The 20,385-nt window shown below is 36.4% G+C and overlaps 2 protein-coding genes and 1 pseudogene across 2 annotated transcripts; 2 read left to right on the top strand and 1 right to left on the bottom strand.

Moving 5' to 3' along the window:
* The first annotated feature begins 5,671 nt into the window (after window positions 1–5,671).
* LOC133986419 (signal-regulatory protein beta-2-like) lies at window positions 5,672–7,336 on the top strand. Its single transcript, XM_062426236.1, has 5 exons — window positions 5,672–5,714; window positions 5,853–6,185; window positions 6,357–6,707; window positions 6,901–7,038; window positions 7,329–7,336. The coding sequence occupies exons 1-5, from the start codon at window positions 5,672–5,674 to the stop codon at window positions 7,334–7,336; spliced, it is 873 nt and encodes a 290-aa protein (XP_062282220.1).
* Window positions 7,337–8,157: 821 nt separating this feature from the next.
* On the bottom strand, window positions 8,158–13,032 carry LOC133986418 (uncharacterized; annotated as a pseudogene).
* Window positions 13,033–16,022: 2,990 nt separating this feature from the next.
* Window positions 16,023–17,672, top strand: LOC133986417 (signal-regulatory protein beta-2-like). The gene is made up of 6 exons (XM_062426235.1): window positions 16,023–16,104; window positions 16,204–16,533; window positions 16,684–17,040; window positions 17,141–17,272; window positions 17,406–17,458; window positions 17,538–17,672. Exons 1-6 carry the CDS (start codon window positions 16,062–16,064, stop codon window positions 17,670–17,672), a joined length of 1,050 nt encoding a protein of 349 aa, XP_062282219.1. The 5' UTR covers window positions 16,023–16,061.
* Window positions 17,673–20,385: the final 2,713 nt, after the last annotated feature.

Raw genomic sequence — 20,385 nt, 5'->3', positions numbered from 1 at the left:
CTTTACTTGCGTTGTTCAGCCCCCTCCCATAGCAGGCAGGTCTATTCCATAGATAGTCATAACAGTTACTCAACACCTTAGCAGTCTTATTCCATAGATAGCATCATAACGGTTCTTCAGTTCCCTTTTTGAGTAAACATGCAGAAGTTCCACTCGTTGACCCGTCTCTAACCCTACGATACATATAGAGTTGAAATCTCTTTCTGCCAGCCTCAGCAACTTGTTGAAACAGGAAGTATCAAACAGTTCACATAAATATAGAAATGTACTCATACTCTACATGAACTCTTGACACATGGAATTCACCCTTATCTAATTTTTATAACACCTACCTATGTCCACTTTTGTTCCTTCACCAAACAAAATCTGTCCACATGTGATCACAGCACAGTAGTAAGTCCCAGTATCAGAGGAGTCCCGTATAGTTTTGGACAGACTGTAGACACAGCTCCTTTCCTCTCGTTCATCACTCCTGTTCCCTGGAGTGTAAACGACACCTGGATGAAATCCTCCTGATCCAGCTCTGAACCAGTACACACTGCATTCATCTGGACACTGATCTGTGTTTTCTGCTTTGTTCTTGGAGAGCAGTGAACACTGAAAAGTCAGTGCGTCTCCCAGCTGGACTGATGCTGTCTCCGGACTTTGTGTCACATAGACTGATTTCTGCTGATTGTTGTCTGTGTGATTCAGTAAAATAAGATGAGAAACGCAACAAAAAGAATTCACAATCTAAATTATCTGAATGTTTTAAAGAAGTAATTGATCATTGACATAGAGCGCAAATTATTTCTTACTGTTTACAGTCAATAATCTGCTGTAGGTGAATGTTTGTGAAAACACTGGTCCATTTAGACAAAAGTATGTTGCTTCATCCTCTTTGCTTACATTTCTGATGGTGAGAGAAAAGTGAGCATCCTTTTTTGCGACTGTAAAACGTGACTCGTTAAATTGTTCACTGACTGTTATCTTGCCAAAGATTACAGCAGCGATTGTTTGACCCATTTGTCCAAAAGGCTGTTTATACCAGTGGAATAATTTATCCTTCTCAGAGACTGGACAGTGAAAAGTAACATTGTCACCAACTTCAACCACAGTCAAAGAGATCAGATGAGGAACCTCTGCAGCTTGAATCAGAGCTGAAGAAGAATAAAAGAAACTTACTAGACAACAGCACAAAAAACAAGGAAAAATGTGAATTTTTACACGTCATATGTTCGAACAAGCAAAAGGGTTCCTATGTCTGATAAGAATTGTACTTACACACTGCAGTAAGAAGAATCAAAGCAGTCAGTTGTACGATCATTGTGGTACAGCACTCTTGTCTTGCACAACTGATGTCTTCCCACCAGATGGAAGTTTTGTCACAAGTTGTTCAAGGTTTATAAAGTGGAAATCACGGTGATTGGCTGAGATGCAGAACACGAACTTCCCCTTAGACAAACCGGTGATCTATTTTCTTGATAAGAGATGTATATTTACATAATTGTTGTGTTTTTGTGTTGTTTTCAAAGCATTTTCTTTATTCTGACCACTTGAACTATAATAAAGTTTAATATCTTTGTATAATTACAGTTTTTGTGTTTATCTTAGACTAGCACAAACACAGACGCTTTTATCTTACAAATGTGCATGTTTTTGAAGAGAGAGCTATGAAGTAATCTTTTAGTATTAGTTTGTATATCTCCACCTATAAATACACACAAGACAGGCACGAGGATGACCTTTGTAATTTTCTAAAAAATAAAGAATCTTATTTTCATTGCTTATTACTCAGAACACATTTCATGCTTCCTTGAGACGTACTGTTACTCTTTCCTCATAAAACATTTGACAAAACATTTACTTAATACTATAATTTCTACCATGCATTGCTTTCAGCCATGTTTGTTAGCTAGCAGTGATCTTCCTGTAGCAATGCTGTCTTTCTAGCTACATTACCACAGAGCATAGAATAGCGGGAAATAGGCAACACAAATATATAGTTGTGCCTCAAATAAAGCTAGAAATAGCAAACATGTAACTGTAGCTTAGAAAGTTATTCACATGCACACAGGTGTTTTCAGTTATTTTGGCTGATTAGGCTTCTGCTCAGGTTCACCCCAGCAAGGTTAAAACTATGCCGTAGTGTACATGAGGTCACTGGATTACTTGATCTAATTACAAAGACAAAGGTGTAAGAGATACAACAAAACTAACTATAGAGTCATGAAGACATCAATCAAACAGCCTGTAGACGCCCACACAGATCTGAGAATCAGGCAGTATAAGTGAAATTATCTGTGTGGGTGTACCATGGATGTGCAGAGCTCTTAAGTTAGTTTAATAATTGGAACTATTTACTGACCCAAAACAACTGGGCCTGATGCATGCATGCAACAAAACTTTCCGTGATCACATTAAAGATACAACCCCAATGATGTTTTTAGGTGGACTGGTAGATCGCTTGATGGCTCATGGGACACAACACAGACACTGTTGGAGTTGAATGTGGAATTTTTTTTTTTTCAGTCTAAGCTAGTGGTTTTACTTTCAATGTTTGTATTAAGTTAGGCAAATCTCATCCTGAGTCTCTAGTTTGTGTTGTTTTGTTATCTTTGTAATCTACATAACTACAGTGTAGTTGGTAGCCTGCGGGTTTGAAGGACAGTTGCAGGGGAAAACCAGAGGAAATGTGGCCAAAACCACACAGATGTGGAGAACCCACGGGTAAGTTTAGAACATGTTTACTAAAAATAAGTAGTGCAAGACTGTGAGGAGACAGCTACTCAAATTAATAAACACCTCCATCTTTCTCATCTCACAGCACTTTGTAGATACATGTGCATATCTGTGTTGAGAACAATCGAGCAAAGCCACATGCAACAGCTACACTGACAGAGAAGAGCTGTGGTGGGCCATTTCTCCGCCCCTTTGACCAACCACTGAGGCTGTTTACTCAGAACAGACCTGACTGAGGGCTTCAACAGGATGTGTACTGAGTTTAAAACAGGAGAGAAAAGCTGCAAAAGGTTTCAGCAGGCCATTTTTTATTGAACAAATTAAAGTAATTGCTGGAAATGTTTATTTAAACTACACATAATGTCTGTAAATTGTGTTTTTAAAGGAGCAACCACACAAACAGACTTTAGCAGTGGTCAAATAATAAACAGACAAATTTAAGATAATGTTTCAAACCAAACGGGGTGGGACCTGTGAATGAGTAGCACTCCTCTCTCTCACAGCAGCTACCAATGAAAACAACACCTTAAACTGAAAACCCAACCACAATGAGGTCTAACTTTCCACTCGTCATTTGTAAGCCAGTGTTGACAGTGAATGTGTGTTTATTTGTGTCCAGCAGTAGTGTGCACAAAAAGAAAAAGCAGAAAATACAAAGCATGACACAAAGTACATGAAAGTATTTACTGCAGGACTTTTTAAAATTACATTTTACAGTTCCTGTATCCACTTTCCTGGACACAGCATCATGTCAGGGAACAGCTGGTTTAAATGTACAGTATGGCAATTTTAATACTTGTGGTAGGAAGAAAATTTTTTTGGTCAGAATCAACTACAAACAGAAATGCATCTTTTGAGCCTTTACATTATCAATCTATGCAGTTTCATTTTCGATATGCCTACATACAAATAGGTGAAGGAAGTAAAGCGTATATAAGTGTATATGTTTGACACTTTGTGATGTTGAACTTGACTACGTTATAATGTGAGTGTCTTGTCATTGTGAATGTGTCCACCACTGTTCATGGGGCTTGAAGGTGGTATTTTCACTGTTTTACTACAAGTGAAAAGCTCCTTTTATTACAAAAAAACCCTTTTTGGGATAGTCTGTCAGTGATTAACATGCTGCCTTATAACAACAAGTTCTTGGGTTCAAATCTCGGCTTACTTATTTTATTTGTGATGTTCTATCCTTTTCACACAAGTCTCCTCCCTCAGATCAAAGCATGCAGGTTAGTTGAGTCAGAAATTGCAAACTGCCTGCAGCTGAATTAGTTTCTTTGACAATGCTGCGATACTGTTGTACTCTGCTCTCCTTTCACCAGCCCCTGTCTACAGCGTTCAGCTCTTCCTCTTGATGTGACTGACAGGCACAGTGGGCGGGTCATCATTGATGATGTGGAACATCTGGATTGGTTGGCTCCCACAATATTCAAGATTGTCGATCTATCTTTGGCTGTCAGCACGGCAAATGGCTGAATGCATTATTTAAATTGTATTCAAATAAGAGATCAATAAATTGTATCTCACTGTGTGCTACAGATGTTACAGAATTTCACATCAGATCAAGAAACACAGGCCTCTATATTTACTTTTTTTGATTTATTTAGTGCTAAATCACAACAAGAGTTATCTCAAGGTACTTTTCACACAGAGCAGGTCTAGGCCATACTCTAAAGAGACCCAAAATTCCTCCATGAGTAAGCACTTGGTTCAGCGGTAAGGAGAAACTCCCCTTTTTTGGTAAGAAACCTTAAGCAGAACTGGGCTAGGTGGCTGGTGAGCTGCCTTGACCGGTTTGATATGGCTGTTATCATACCGTAGTTTATTTGCAGTTACAATGATCTTTCCCTTAACTTAACCAAGTCATTTTACCTAATTATCCCCTCCAGACATGTACGATAATACTCAGCTCGGAACAACAATGTTTATTTAGTTGGTTTTTCAACAAAACAAATCCAATGATCTCATTAAAATCATTAATATAACATCTCATCTTTTCTTCTCCTTGAAAAATACAGAATCCATTAATATAATTGTTCATTTCAAATGTTTACCTGCAGGAAACTTCTTCACAGGCAAGTTTATTCTCAGTGTATGAGCACTCTAGGTTTTACATTTCCACATCATACGTGTAAGTTGGACAACATTAGCTTAAAAACTAGTTGGGATGTCACAGATCATGCTTGTAGGTCAACCCCTAAAACTCAGATTTTCAACACGCTTGCTTTCCTTTAGATGAAAGTGAAGTCTTTTAGTGTCAAACTCTACACATTATTCTGCACAGTGAAGCTCAGACATCAAACTGAAGGAACAAGAATAAAATAAAGACATCAACATCAAGGTTTTGTTTGGAGAGATATTTTCTGAACATCCTTTGGTTTAATTTTAAGTCTGATAATTCTTCTGGAAACCAAGCGACTGTCCAAGAAATATAGTAGTAATCATAACAACGCTCTAAAAATGTGACTTCCTCTTCCCACAAATTAAAATCTGACAAATCATCCTTACATTTCTTGATGACCGCAACTATAAAATGACATCTGATTTATGGTGATTTGTGTGAGTCATGAACAGCTTGACCATAATTATTACCTGAAAAGTTCAAATTTTGAAAAAATCTAAACAAAACCTTAGGAACAAGAGTTTTTGAGATTATTGAAGTTTACCTCAAGATTGAATGAAATCATCTCTTGTGTTTACTCTCAGTGTCAGTAATAGAAACTCACCATGAAACATGAAACAAAAGCTTGCTGTTGGTGTTGTTGTATAGGTTGGAAAGATGGTTGATATTATTTCCACTGGGGTAGTACACTGATCCGCCAACATAATGAGCAGCCAATCAGATTGATCTGAAATTGTTCCCTCCCATTTCATATGATTACATTAAGGCGGATCATCTTCTGATTCTGTTTAATTTAACTGCTGTCTTACATGAATTAACAAGAAAATGCTGTTTGGATTTTATATTCTGCTCATGTTCAGAGTTGCACGTAAGTATATTAAGTCAGCTTTACTCCAGATAAATGTTTAAGAATATTTTCATCTTCTTTCAACAATTTAGCAGAACGCATAAATGAATCTATGTTGTTTTATTATTTCTCTGTGTTTATTTTAATCTTTTTTTTCAGGATGTGCAGACGATCAGATTTTTGTGACAAAGACTGTTGGTGTTGGAGATGATGTGACTCTGACATGTACCCGACAGACATCTGCATACAAAACAACCACCTTGTTCTGGATCAGGCTTGTTGGTGGAAACTTGCCTGAATTCTTGGGAGGAACACATAGTTTTGATTATGATGGTGTTAATAAGACTCCTCACATTATAACTAAACAACAGCCTGGGACATTTGTCCTGCATATTAATAAAGCTGAGTTAAACGATACTGGACTTTACTACTGTATGAATGTAGACCGACTAAACATGGCATTATTGAAAGGGACATTTCTGAGGATTAAAGGTAAATAAATGTCTGCAATCAAAGGTTCCACCTGCCCTAAATGTTATGATCAGCTTATCCTTTTTATATGGTTACATTTTAACATTTCCATAGTTTATAGAAAAAGTGTTTTTGCATATGAATGTGTGTAACTGTAAAATATGTTCATCATTTGTGCTTTCAATCCCTCAGGACCAAAACCTGACATCACAGCCATCATTCAAGACTTTCCATCTGATCCAGTCCGTCCAGGAGACTCTGTGAATCTCCAGTGTTCAGTCCTCTCTGAGAGTAAGACTTGTCTAGAAGAACCCAGAGTGCACTGGTTCAGAGCTGGATCAGATGAATCTCATCCCAGTTTTATTTATGCTCATGGGAACAGTGCTGATGAATGTGAAAAGAGTCATGAGGCTCGTTCTCCACAGAAATGTGTCTACAGCTTCTCTAAGAACGTCAGCTCCTCTGATGCTGGGACTTATTACTGTGCTGTGGCCACATGTGGGGAGATATTATTTGGAAATGGAACAAAACTGGACATTGAAGGTAAATTAATTTCTATATTTCTATATTGTTATTTCTGTATTATACTATATGTGTTTCAAGTACAATCCATTTAGATCAACTGTCAGAGAAATATTTTGTTCTACTTCATATTATCTTTTCAAATACCATAAATTACTTATTGCCATTTTCTTAACCTTAAATTATTTATTTTATTTCATATTTTTTCATAAAGCTTCAGTCGTTAGCGGGTGTGATTTACAGAGGGCCAACACAATTATCTACCTGCTGTGTGCTGCTTTGGCCATAAGTCTGGTTGTAACAACCTTCCTCATATATTGCATCAAGAGAAAATCTTGTGATTGTTATAACGGTAAGAGAAATTACTCAAATGTTAATATATCAAACGGTATTCAGTAACAGCTATATCTTTAGATTCACATCATTTATGTGTGTAAGTCATATTACTTAAATGTCATTATTTTTATTATTATACAGCTGCTGTTGCTCTGCGAACAAATGATGGAACAGCCAGAGGTGGTCAGCAAAGTCAGCAGGTAAGGAAATTAAAGACAATATTTAACTTAAAAAGTATGTTTTATCTATTTGCATGTCCATACATTAACTTCCCATCTCACAATATTTTGGGATTTATTTCCTCAGAGAAATGAGGACTCGTTGGTTTATTCTACAGCAACCTTTACAAAGACAGCTGGTAAATCGGGGAGAAGGAATGTAAAAGCAGCGGAGGAAAATTGTGTCTACAGTGATGTCAGGATTTAGAATTAATTCACACACCAGAATTGTTCATTATTTTTTTCTGCCACATGATGTGTAAAAATAACTGCTTTAAGCTGCTCCAGCACATGAATTTCACCTGTGAACTCTGTAACATAATGATTTTTTAAATCCTGGATGATATAAAAGACATTTTGTGCATCATTCTGTTTGTATCACTGTGTAATATCTTTGAATATTATCACATCATAATTCATCATTATGATGTTGAAATTACCAATTATTTAATAGTTAGACATTTCAAATAGCCTTTAGCATGCAATATATTTTAAATATTTTTAAATATTTCAATATTAATCTCAAAAGAGTTTGAAATTAATTATTAGTTTATCTCAAGAACTGAATCTTTCTCAACTTTTTAAAGCTCTCTGTCTGGAAATCTGCTGTATGCATGAATGCTGGATTTTTTTATTTTCCTCTCTTTTTCTTACAAAATACACATTTTGACTGATGGTTGACTTCTTCCTTTTTTGCAGTCTATGCACATAATATATTGTACACTGTAAAACAAGCTTAGCTACAGACCTCTGTAGAGAGTTGGGGAGCATTGTAAAGGTCCTTCTCGGCCAAGAGGGGTTTTACTGGCTGTGGTAATCTGACCTAACAACAGAGTACACACAGTCCTGTTTGTACTTTCTCCTGTTTTCATTCCCTCTCTTCACTTTTCTTTTGGAGAAATCCAGTGCTGCATAGTTCACTGCCTCTGCTTCACCATCCTGCAAAAATATGTTTGTATGTTTTTAGGTAAATTACAGATTAGGACTGCAACATAATTAACTAAACTATAATGTTACATAAATGGCTTATTTAATCAGTGTCATTAGATGAAATCTGAAATGTAATGAAAGCAGCAGATGTGTTATATTATTGAACAGAACTGCATTAAAAAACAAACTTAACATTGTTGTCATTTCTAATGTCACTGCAATTAATATATTCCCATGATATTTCTTAGTGATGTGTATCCATACATCAATGCTCATTATACATTAACAACATTATATTACTTATCAGTGAATTTATTTTATTTTACTTTGTACCTTCTGGATCTGACAAAGGCAAAGGGGAAAAGTTAACCTATTCATCTCACACCTACATAAAGACCACTACACCTAGACAGTGACAATAGGGCAACACATCGCTGTATATTAATGAAAAGCATAATTTCCAGGTTGTTTGATTGATCCACTGTTGACTTGTCACATCGAAAATAATGAGAAGCTCCTGTTGCTCCTGTTAATAAAAGAAAAACCATACAGTGTGTTTAATGCTGTCGTATCAGTGAGCTTTGTGTCTCATTAAAAGACGATAGAAGATAAATAAAGCAGTTCTTTACTGACAGTGATCAAGTCTTGACTTTAGTTGGACACTTGTCCCTGCAGTACACTATACTTTCATACATCTGAAATTAAATGTTCTATACAAAAAAAGGACACAATCATTCATCAGCCAGTGGAAGTTACTGCTACTTAGGAAAAGTAATATAATTATAATAAAAATACAGTATGGTGACATCATGAGATGGTTCACTCCTTAAAGGTTTACAATATTAAATGTACTCAATGAATTATTTTATTCTTGACACTTTTAATTGTAATATTTTTCAACATTGAAAAACCATCTAAGTGCTCACTTAAAAAAGTGGTTGCTATTATTAGTCTGTGGAGCCATTTCTGAACAAACTACCCATACTCTTCATAATGAATAAACATGACACCCAGTACAATGGTAAGGCTCAATGACATGTTTGTAATAGTTTGTGGATAACTATGGGGGTCTACAACGCAGAGGAGTAGGTTGTATGAGACTTTGGAAATAAAAAGTACGATCAATTCATGGTTGGTTTGACTCTGCACATGAATATGAAAACAATGTTTGAGGGTCAAATCTGCACATCCATTACATCATTCTGCACAGCAAAGGTCCAACATCCAGGTGAAGTAACATTACATTGAGTGGCGGGGGACGGACTGGAAGAAAAAGTACAATATGGGGAACTTACCTACCAATTCTCACAAACTCTCTTAATGCAAAACATGAGGACAGCATTCACAGTCAAACTGCAGGCCAACAATGCTCCAAGTACAAGAACAACTGGATCCAACTTTGATCCTGGAATCATAACAAAATCCAAAAAGTACAGGATAAAACTGGACAGAAGCTTACATCCATGATGTTGAAGGTAAGACCTGTCACTGAAAACGCTGTTAGGTTATGGCTGCACATGTGACGTTCACAATAAACTTTAATATCAACATTATCGCTACTAAAGTTTTCAGGTGACAAATCAGTCCATTAGCTTGTGCAAATGTTAAAAAGTAACCAACGTTATGTTGTTTCATGACGAGTCTGCATCAATGATACCGTGATAGGACAGCAAGCTGCTGAACTTTTTCTGAAAGCAGACTGCTCACATAAACATGATGAAACATTTTTTTTATGTGTTTATGAACTGTTGAGTGAATCGGGCGAGCTAACATTAGCCGGTTTATTTCCAGCCTGTCTGATGAAGCTGGTTTTGATGAATTTCTTAGAAAGACTCCCTGGTTAACTTTCACACAGCTCTGAAGGTACAGATTCAAGCTGTTTTTTGTATTTTTCTCAGCAACATTTGGCAAAGTGACCATATTTTCAATCCCCCAAACTGGGACCCTTATGTGTATCACGCACCACACCATAGCCATTTTCATCAGGATGAGAGACAATCATTTTAGCTACCAATTGGGTGTATCTTTCAGCACCATGGACAGCACCTCAGCAGAGTAAAAATCATTGTTTCCTTCATATGTCAGTGTGCATGAGCATTGGCTGCTGGCTAAATAGCTGACTGTGACACACTCTCTAAAACGCCTTCACAATACTATGCCACGTGCTGGTCCCGAATTTACAACAATTAAAATGTCAAAACAGTCACAATTACACCTTGTTATTAGCAAAAAGAGCCCTTATAGAAAGTTACCTTTAAGAAGTTTGTTGAATGCCTTATGCTTTGCAATTTTTCTTCTTAGTTAGAGTTTCTTTTCTGGAGCTCTCAGTGAAAAGAATGCTTATGTTTGGCTGTCTTAATATGATCTTTTATATTGTTTATATCTTTGCACTGTGAACCCTTGCATTTTGAGCAAAATACAGTATTTTTGTTGCCTGGTACTTAAAGTAAGAAGTAAGCATTGTGGAGCTCTTTAGAACAGACTGACACTCTCTTTGGTCTCTCCTATTGTCACACACACAGACGAATCAGCCTGTTGAATTCAGATATGTGGTGCATTGTTGATGTTTTTATGTTGGGTTAGGTAATAATGAATGAGACAGAGCATTGCAAATATCGGTGTAAGCCCTGAAAAAAAGTATAAGAAAAAAACATAGCGCCAATGACTTTTACGCTATTTTCTGCAAACAATCCCACAAATCAATGCTTCCCATTTTATAAATGTAAAATTACTGTTGTTGCAAGTTAGATGTTGATGACAACAAATGACAATGATTAGTGAATGTCGCAAATCCTGATTTTTTGCTCACGGCTGAGTAGCATAAAACTGAATATAGGCAGCTCATGTGTTTCCTGATGCAACTTAAATACGGTAACTGTGTTGGGATAGCCTAACTGTTGAGTATTTTACTCTTTTATTTTTACTTTCTCCATGTATGTTTTCTAGAGTATTTATAATGTTTACATATGTTTAGGTGAAATACTCCACATAAATGGAGTGAGACACAAGTACGTATCTCCAAAAAAAAAAATGTTTGCATAAAGTATTTATTATGAATTAATTGATTCCTTTTTAAATATTTCTGCATGTCAAATGTTTAAGGTATCAAAGGAAAATTTACACAATGGGATAAACATTACATTTTGGTGATAACTATTGGCATCGTGTTTGTATCAATACCAAGTTACTAAACTTGGATGAAAGAACAGATTAATAAAAAATATGCAAATCTTATATATTTTACCTATATGTTTGATACATATGCAAAATGTATTCGTGATTTAAATGAAACTGTAAATACATACTTATCTCCACTTTAGTTCCTTCTCCAAACAAAATCTGTCCACATGTGATCACAGCACAGTAGTAAGTCCCAGTATCAGAGGAGTCCCGTATAGTCTTGGACAGACTGTAGAGACAGCTCCTTTCCTCTCGTTCATCACTCCTATTCCCGTGAGTGTAAACTGCACCTGGATGAAATCCTCCTGATCCAGCTCTGAAGCAGTACACACTGCATTCATCTGGACACTGATCTGTGTTTTCTGCTTTGTTCTTGGAGAGCAGTGATCACTGAAAAGTCAGCGCTTCTCCCAGCTGGACTGATGCTGTCTCCGGACTTTGTGTCACATAGACTGATTTCTGCTGATTGTTGTCTGTGTGATTCAGTAAAATAAGATTAAAAATACAACACAAGGAATTCACAATACAAATTATCTGAATAATTTTAAGACATAAAAGATCATTGAAACAAATTATGTTTACCGTTCACAGACAAGAAACTCCCATTGCTGAAAGTCTGTAAATGTGTTGTTCCATTTAGACAGAAATATGTTGCTTCATCCTCTTTGCTTACATTTCTGATAGTGAGAGAAAAGTGAACGCCCTCGCTTGTGACTGTCAAACGTGACTTAAATTGTTCACTGACTGTTATTTTTCTGTTGAGTCCAGAAGCGACTGTTTGGGGCATTTGTCCAAAAGGTTGTTTATACCAGTGAAAGAATTTTTCATTCTCAGAGACTGGACAGTGAAAAGTAACATTGTCACCAACTTCAACCACAGTCAAAGAGATCAGTTGAGGAACCTCTGCAGCTTGATTTAGAGCTGAGAAAAAACAAAATAAATTTACTAAAAAATGTGAATCTACAGGTCTTTGTCTCATATGCATTACTATCACAGACTGTTCAGACTAGATAAAGGTTTCTTGTACGTAATAAGAATTGTACTTACACACTGCAGTAAGAAGTATCAAAGCAGTCAGTTGTACGATCATTGTGGTACAGCACCCTTGTTTTAAACGACTGATGTCTTCCCACCAGATGGAAGTTTTGGTCACAAGGTGTTCAAGTTTTATAAAGTGGAAATTACAGTGATTGGCTGAGATGCAGAACACGAACTTCCCCTTACATTCAAGAAACCAGTGATGCACTTTCCGTTGAGCAAGAGATGTAGCATTGCTACACAAAGAAGATAACTGATGTCTAGCAAATGTGGCTATAAGCAATGCAAAGTACTAAGTAAATGTCTTTTTCAAATGATTTTGATGAAAGATTTACAGTATCCCTTAAGGAAGTTCTAGCAAAAAAACAATGAAAACGTAACTCACAGGCACACAGGTGTTTTTTTTAATCTATTTGGCTGATTACACATATGCTCAGGTTGAATGTGGGCAAAACTATACTGAGGTGTACATGAGATCACCAGAGGATTGATGATAAAAATGTAACAGATGCAACAAAGCTAACAATAGAGTCAGACCTGAGAATCAGCCAGAATAAGGGAAATCATCTGTGTGGCTGTACAATGGGTGTGCAGGGCTTATAATAGGAAGTAACCTCACACATTGGAGCTATTTACTGACCCATAACAACTGGGCCTGATGGCAATGGGCAACATAAACATCCTGTCCTCACAGTAAAGACAAAACCCCAATGATGTTTTTGGAAACACTGGCATATTGTTTGCTGCTAGCAAGACACTGTAAACCGGACACTGTTGGAGCTGAAGGCTGTATTTATTGTCTTTCTGTGTATACGGTTTTGCTTTCTGTATTTGTGCTAAGAGTCATCCTGGACCTGTAGTTTGTGTTATTTTGTTTGTGTAAACTCCACAAATAACAATAATACCCTAATTATAACTTCACTAGGACAGCAACCTAAGAGGAGGAAACACATTTGAAATTACATTAACTACAGTGTAGGTGGTAGCCTGCGGGTTTGAGGGACAGTTGCAGGGGAAAACCAGAGGAAATGTGGCCAAAACCACACAGAAAGTCAAGAGATGTGAAGAACTGACAGGTAAGTTGAGAACATGTTTACTAAAAATAAGGCAAGGCAGCTTTATTTATATAGCGCATTTCATACCCAGGGGCAACTCAATGTGCTTTACATAAAAACAAAACATTTAACAGTAAGAATAGGAAACGAAAAACATAAAAACACAACATTTAAAAATATTTAAATAAAACCCAATAATAGTAAAAGTTGGAAACATAAAAACATACAATTAAAAACAAAAAAAACCAATAATAAAAAATAAACACAAAGTACAGAAAAAATGGAAAGAGAGAAAAATAAAATAAAAAGTAGACTAGAATAGAGCATAAAATAATGATTTGCTTTAGGACAAATAAGCAGTATAAAACTGTGAGGATACAGCTACTCAAATTAATAAACACCTCCATCTTTCTCATCTCACAGCACTTTGTAGATACATGCTGCATATCAGTCTTTAGAACAATCGAGCAAAGCCACATGCAACAGCTACACTGACAGAGAAGAGCTGTGGTGGGCCATTTCTCCGCCCCTTTGACCAACCACTGAGGCTGTTGACTCAGAACAAACCTGACTGAGGGCTTCAACAGGATGTGTACTGAGTGAAAAAAGCTGCAAGAGGTTTCAGCAGGCCCATTTTCACCATATTACAGTAAGATGGTGTGATGTTGATAATAATCATGAAAACAATTTAATGTATTCAACTACTCTTTAAAAAGAGATTAAACAGCAGTGAAAGCCCAGCTTCTTGTGGCTAAAACAGAGCGGAAGAAAAGCCTCTTTGAATTCACACCTTATATTGAAAGCCCAACCACAATAATACCTAACTTTCCACTTGTCATCGGATGGACAATGTTGACTGTGAATGTGGGTTTATTTGTGTGTGTCGGTTGCCAACACTACAACACAGTGTTGCCACAATTATACACATCTACACATCCTGCAAGTAAGTGAGGAAAGTAGAGATGCATCAGAAACTTCTACTTTTTATATATACCACAGCCTGTGGTGTTGCAGTTGACTGTATTATCGTGTCGGGTGGCATATTCACTGTTTTACTGCAAGTGAAAAACCTAATTTTCTTACAAAAAAACCTTTTGGGATAGTCTGTCAGTTATTAACATGCTGCCTCATCACAACAAGGTCTTGGGTCCAAATCTCAGCTTGGTTATTTTATTTGTGATGTTCGAAGCTTTTCAACCAAGTCCCCTCCCTCAGATTAAAACATGCAGGTTAGTTGAGTCACACATTTTAAACTGCCTGCAGCTGAACTAGTTTCTTTGACGGTGCTGCGATACAATTGTGCTCTGCTCTCCTTTCACCAGCTGCAGTCGTCAGCTCTTCCTGTTGATGTGACTGACAGGCACAGTGGGCGGGTCATCATTGATGATATGGAACATCTGGATTGGCTGGCTCCCACAATATTCAAGATGGCTGATCTGACTTTGTCCATCATCGTGGCAAGTGACTGAATGTCATTTTTCAAATTGTATACAAACAGATCATTAAAAGTCATATTTAACTGAGTGCGACAGACATTATAGCAGATTTTTACATCAGACTAGGAGATACAGGCCTCTATATTTACAGATATGTGTAATGTTTATATGTAAAGGCTAGCGGCATCACTACCACCTTTAAAATGAACATTTATCGAGTGAAAAGTTTATTCTAAGCGTTATCTTCGACTTGCTGAGTCATCTCACAAAAAACTGCAGTGATTCAGAGAAAGAGGAAATTCTTAAATCAAATTCAATCTGTCATGCTATAGCACAAAACTTTTTATCACCAAAAGACATCACTGTTTTATGTTGTATTGCCAAATATTGTCATTTTTTATTTGACATTTTAATTCTAAAATGAATATCTTACACATGGAAATAGAAGTATTAAGTAGACTTTTTGAGACTGAAATGAACATTCAGTGTTAATGTTAATTTCCAGTGCAGGAAGTAGTGTGCTATTCATAAAGTAAAATTTGACTATTAAACATAATCTTGAGTTTTGAAGAATTTCTCAACATCAAGGTTTTGGTTGGAAAGACATTTGAAAATTGTGTTGGAAATGGACAATTGATGTAAAAATAGGAGTGTTTTCTTTTAGGGATTCTGGAAGACAAGCTACTGGCCAATAAATATGGTAGTAATTACAACAACGCTCTGAAAATGTCACCTCCTCTTCCCACAAATTAAAATTATCCTTACATTTCTTGATTGATGACCCCAACAACATAAAATTACATTTAATTTTTCTGTGATTTTTGTGTCCTTAACAGCTTGGAATTCCAAATATTATAACAATCTAAAGAAAATCTTAGGAACAAGAGTGTTTGAGATTATTGAAGTTCACATCAAGATTGATCTCTTGTGTTTACTCTCAGTGTCAGTAATAGAAACTCACCATGAAACATGAAACAAAAGCTTGCTGTTGGTGTTGTTGTATAGGTTGGAAAGATGGTTGATATTATTTCCACTGGGGTAGTACACTGAACCGCCAACATAACGAGCAGCCAATCAGATTGATCTGAAATTGTTCCCTCCCATTTCATATGATTACATTAAGGCGGATCATCTTCTGATTCTGTTTAATTTAACTGCTGTCTTACATGAATTAACAAGAAAATGCTGTTTGGATTTTATATTCTGCTCATGTTCAGAGTTGCACGTAAGTATGAAAAGTCAGCTTTACTCCAGATAAATGTTTAAGTATATTTTCATCTTTTTTAAGCAGTTTGCTCTGTGTTTATCTCAATCTTTTTTTCAGGATGTGCAGACGATCAGATTTTTGTGACAGAGACTGTTGGTGTTGGACATTATGTGACTCTGACATGTACCCGCCAGAAATCTGAGTATGAAGCAAACCTGTATTGGATCAGGCTTATTGGTGGAAACTTGCCTGAATTCATGGGAGGAACATTTTCCTTTGATTACGATGGTGTTAATAAGACTCCCCGCATTACAACTAAACAACAGCCTGGGAAATTTGTCCTGCATATTAATAAAGCTGAGCTAAGTGATACTGGACTTTACTACTGTATAAAAGTGGACGGACTTAACATGACATTGTTGAAAGGAACATTTCTGAGGATTGAAGGTAAATAAAAGTTGGCAAGCAAGCACATTCCGTAATGTTTCCATAACTGTTTTTGTATATGAATGAATTTCTAAATTATTTCGGCAGTAAATATTTTCATTAATTAAAGTGTGTAACATATATTGAATTTTTGTATTTTCAATTCCCCAGAACCAGAATCTGATATCATTGCTGTCACTCAAGACTTTCCATCAGATCCAGTCCATCCAGGAGACTCTGTGACTCTCCAGTGTTCAGTGCTCTCTGACTCGAAGAGTAAAAGATGTCCCGAAGAACACAACGTGTACTGGTTCAGAGCTGGATCAGATGAATCTCATCCCAGTTTTATTTACGTTCATGGAAATGTTGCTGATGAATGTGGAAGGAGTCCTGAGGCTCGTTCTCCACAGAAATGTGTCTACAGCTTCTCTAAGACGGTCAGCTCCTCTGATGCTGGGACTTATTACTGTGCTGTGGCCACATGTGGAGAGGTTTTATTTGGAAATGGAACAAGACTGGACATTGAAGGTATATATTCCACATTTGTTACTCTAATATCTCATCAAATATCAGTACTCTTTTACTAATTGTTAACTTTCATTATTTTCTCTTTTTCATATTGCTTCAGTGGTCAACTTGTGGGATTTGCAGAAGGCCAACATAGTTCTGCCCCTGTTGTGTGCAGCTTTGGCTGCAAGTCTGATTGTCATTGGCCTCCTGATTTATTCTAGCAAGAAAAAATCTTGCGATTGTTGCAATGGTGATGAATGTTACGGATTTTTAATATTTGGCAAAAGCTAACTTCTTGGGATTTACATTGCTTTGTTTAAATTAACCAACAACATCTTTCACTGACTGTTATAAAAGTCTCTGGTTTTATTTTTTTAATACAGCTGCTTTGCAAACAAATCTTACCACAGCCAGTAATGATCAGCAAAGTCAGCAGGTAAGATATATAAGAAGAAGTTGGTCTTTTCATTTGGAAACATTAACATCTCATAACAATTGTATTCAAATTTCCTCAGAGAAATGAAGACTCGTTGGTGTATTCTGTAGCAACTTTTACCAGCAGGAAAGTTGGCAAAGCGGGGAGAAGGAACGTAAAGGCATCAGAGGGAGAGACGATCTACAACGATGTCAGAGCTTTTGTGGCAGATTAACAGTCTAAACACAGGATTTGCTAAATAATGATTCTCATTTAATATATATTGCTTCAGCAGAACTTTCATTTCACATCTAATGTCGGTAACATATTTTATAATAGATAATCATAAAGATGTTTTATGTATCATTTTAACGTGACATTTAGTTTCAAACTGTTTCAATCATTGTATGCTGTTACATAATGCAAAAAAAACAAAAACAAAAACAACAGCAACAACAACAACAACAACAACAACAACAAAACACACATTTATTGCCACTAACGGATTTTGGTGATAGTTTATAGTATTAAGCATCTCATGTCAATTGATATTTGTGTAATTTTTGTGCATTAAAAAAAAATTAAAGTCTTACAATGCATCCACCCAAACTGTCTTCATAAGGGGAATTTGAAGAAGGTTTTCTGCATGTCTCTTTTGTCTCATAAACTCTGACAGCTGTAAGAAAGATGCATGCTACAAATTAAACTTTGTAAATGTATCTTGCATTGTACTCACATTTGCTAATGGGGGAAAAAAAACATGTACTACTTTGCAAATACAATTTGCACAAATAAAGAAATCCACAGGATTCATCTGGTATACTGTAATGCAAGAAAACAAATAAAAAATCAAACTCTCATGGGAGCTTAATACGTTAGCAATAATATTGCCTGCAGGAAAAATACACTATGGTGTACTGTATAACAAAACCCTGAATAAACTTGAGATCTAAACATTAGATTTGATCATTTATCATATTTTATTCGGTGCAAATAAAAACAAATATGCCACCAAGCGTAATTACACCCTACATCAAGTATACTCATGCTAAGTTGTAAATGATTAGATCTCATTTTTAGCTAATCAAAAAGTAGTCAAAACAGTAATTAGATCAATTATGTGCTTCCCATACCAACCTGTACCAACCTGTAACTTCAGGCAATATGTCCTAACTTTGAAGGTCTCTGTGTAATATTGAGTTGTACTGAGTAGAGATTTCATAGTAAATGACCTCTGGTTAGTAATATGATCCTTTGTGAGAGGAATTACAGGTTGATAAGATGGAGAGGAAGAAAGTTTCAAGTTTATCGTCATATACTTGCAACAATGCAACATCATTAACTGTAGAAAATCTGTGTGTGTGTGTGTGTGTGTGTGTGTGTTGTGTTCTGCTTGCCAGGAGGCAGAAGCGTGAAGAGATTTTTCTGTATTGCCTTTTGGCTGTAGAGATTCCTGCTGCTGGATAAGTATTATCACTACTACTAATGATAAGTTCACCAGTGCTCGAGCGGTGTCTGTGTGTGGGGGGAGAAAGCAGTGAAACAACACTGCTGTGAACTCTCTGGGTATAAAAAGGTCTATAAAAAGGCCTGGCAGTTTTCATCCAAGTAAAGTTGCGCCATGTTGAGTATTTTAGTGCCTGTTAGCATTATTCTTAATTTTGCAGGTTAATGTAAATTAAGTTAGTAGATTTATTTTCATTTACTGGAAATAAATAATACACACAAAACAATTATCACAACAAGTAAAGCAAAACACTTCTTGATCTCGTAAAGTGTATGTAGCCTTGGTGTCAATGTCAGGTGATTTAATCAAGGTAAACACAGCCTTGAGTGAGAGTCGCTGCACTCCTACATCACTTTTTAAACCCGAAGCTGCAGATTTATCAACATATCTGTCTTGCTGCCTGCAGAGTTTAAATGAATTAAAGAAGATTTTCATGCAAGAAGGTGAAAAATGTAAAAATCACCCATATTCTTTTATTGTATAAATAAGCACAGGCTGCTTTCCTGCTTTAAAGCTGCAGTTGGTAAGTCTTATAAAAGTAACTTTTTGTCATATTTGCTAAGACTGTCACTATGTAAAGACAGCATTACATGAAACTAGTAATCTGTAAAAAAATAAAAAATAAAAAAAAACAGGCTCATTTAGCCCCACCTATTGCTCCTACTGCAAATTGGCAAATTGCCAGAATCCAACGCGACCGGACAACAAGAACCAATCAGATCTAGGATGGTGTATGATGGAGTGTCTGTAAAGTCTGATTTATACTTCTGCGTTACGTCGAAGCGTAGCTACGCAGAGTAGAGATGGATTTCATGATTCGTTGTCGAGATTCAGTTCCCGTCGGTCAGTTCAGCTGGAAGAATCGGTTCATATAGTTCGTTCATTAGTTCGTTCAGTCGTATTTCCGGTACAACGTTGTTTAACGGTGAATCATAATGCACGGTTCTCAGCTCCTCGTTCTCAAACGATCGTGCTAACGGTCAACACAACACAGTAGTTCAAAGTAAAGACATAGCTGCAACTTCATGATTATGTACAATACAACAGTGGCTAATGTGTTTACACCTTCACATTAAATGTACATGTATTGAAGGTAAATAGAGAGTAGACTCCGGCTAAATCAGCTAATTTATTGTCTTCATTTTTTGTTCACTTTTAGCAAGGGCTACTAAATAAAGAAATAAAGACCCAATATGCTGACAAACATGTTTAAAAGCTTGGCAGATATATTGTAACGAACTGGGCCACGTTACTGTTATGTGTGTTATTAAAAAAGAGAGATTATGCCCAGTCTCGTTCAGTCAGTCGCTCCGTTCAATCATCTCAGTCGGTCTCGTTCAGTCAGTGATTCGCTCTCAAGATGCGTTCAAAGACACTCAGGAAAGCTAGCATTTAGCTTAACATTCGCTAACACCCCGAAATAGGGTACTTCAACAGAACA

This window comes from Scomber scombrus, chromosome 9 (assembly GCF_963691925.1).
Source record: "Scomber scombrus chromosome 9, fScoSco1.1, whole genome shotgun sequence".
In the NCBI taxonomy this organism is placed as follows: domain Eukaryota; kingdom Metazoa; phylum Chordata; class Actinopteri; order Scombriformes; family Scombridae; genus Scomber; species Scomber scombrus.
This window is presented reverse-complemented; position numbering and strand designations above follow the sequence as displayed.

Bases quoted from the DNA above. Each gene is read 5' to 3' on its own strand.
- LOC133986417 (XM_062426235.1), top strand. From the start codon at position 16,062: ATGCTGTTTGGATTTTATATTCTGCTCATGTTCAGAGTTGCAC. The intron at 16,105-16,203 runs GTAAGTATGAAA...TCTTTTTTTCAG, and splicing joins GCTCATGTTCAGAGTTGCAC to GATGTGCAGACGATCAGATT. The intron at 17,041-17,140 runs GTATATATTCCA...ATATTGCTTCAG, and splicing joins AACAAGACTGGACATTGAAG to TGGTCAACTTGTGGGATTTG.
- LOC133986419 (XM_062426236.1), top strand. From the start codon at position 5,672: ATGCTGTTTGGATTTTATATTCTGCTCATGTTCAGAGTTGCAC. The intron at 6,186-6,356 runs GTAAATAAATGT...TCAATCCCTCAG, and splicing joins GACATTTCTGAGGATTAAAG to GACCAAAACCTGACATCACA. The intron at 6,708-6,900 runs GTAAATTAATTT...TTTTTCATAAAG, and splicing joins AACAAAACTGGACATTGAAG to CTTCAGTCGTTAGCGGGTGT.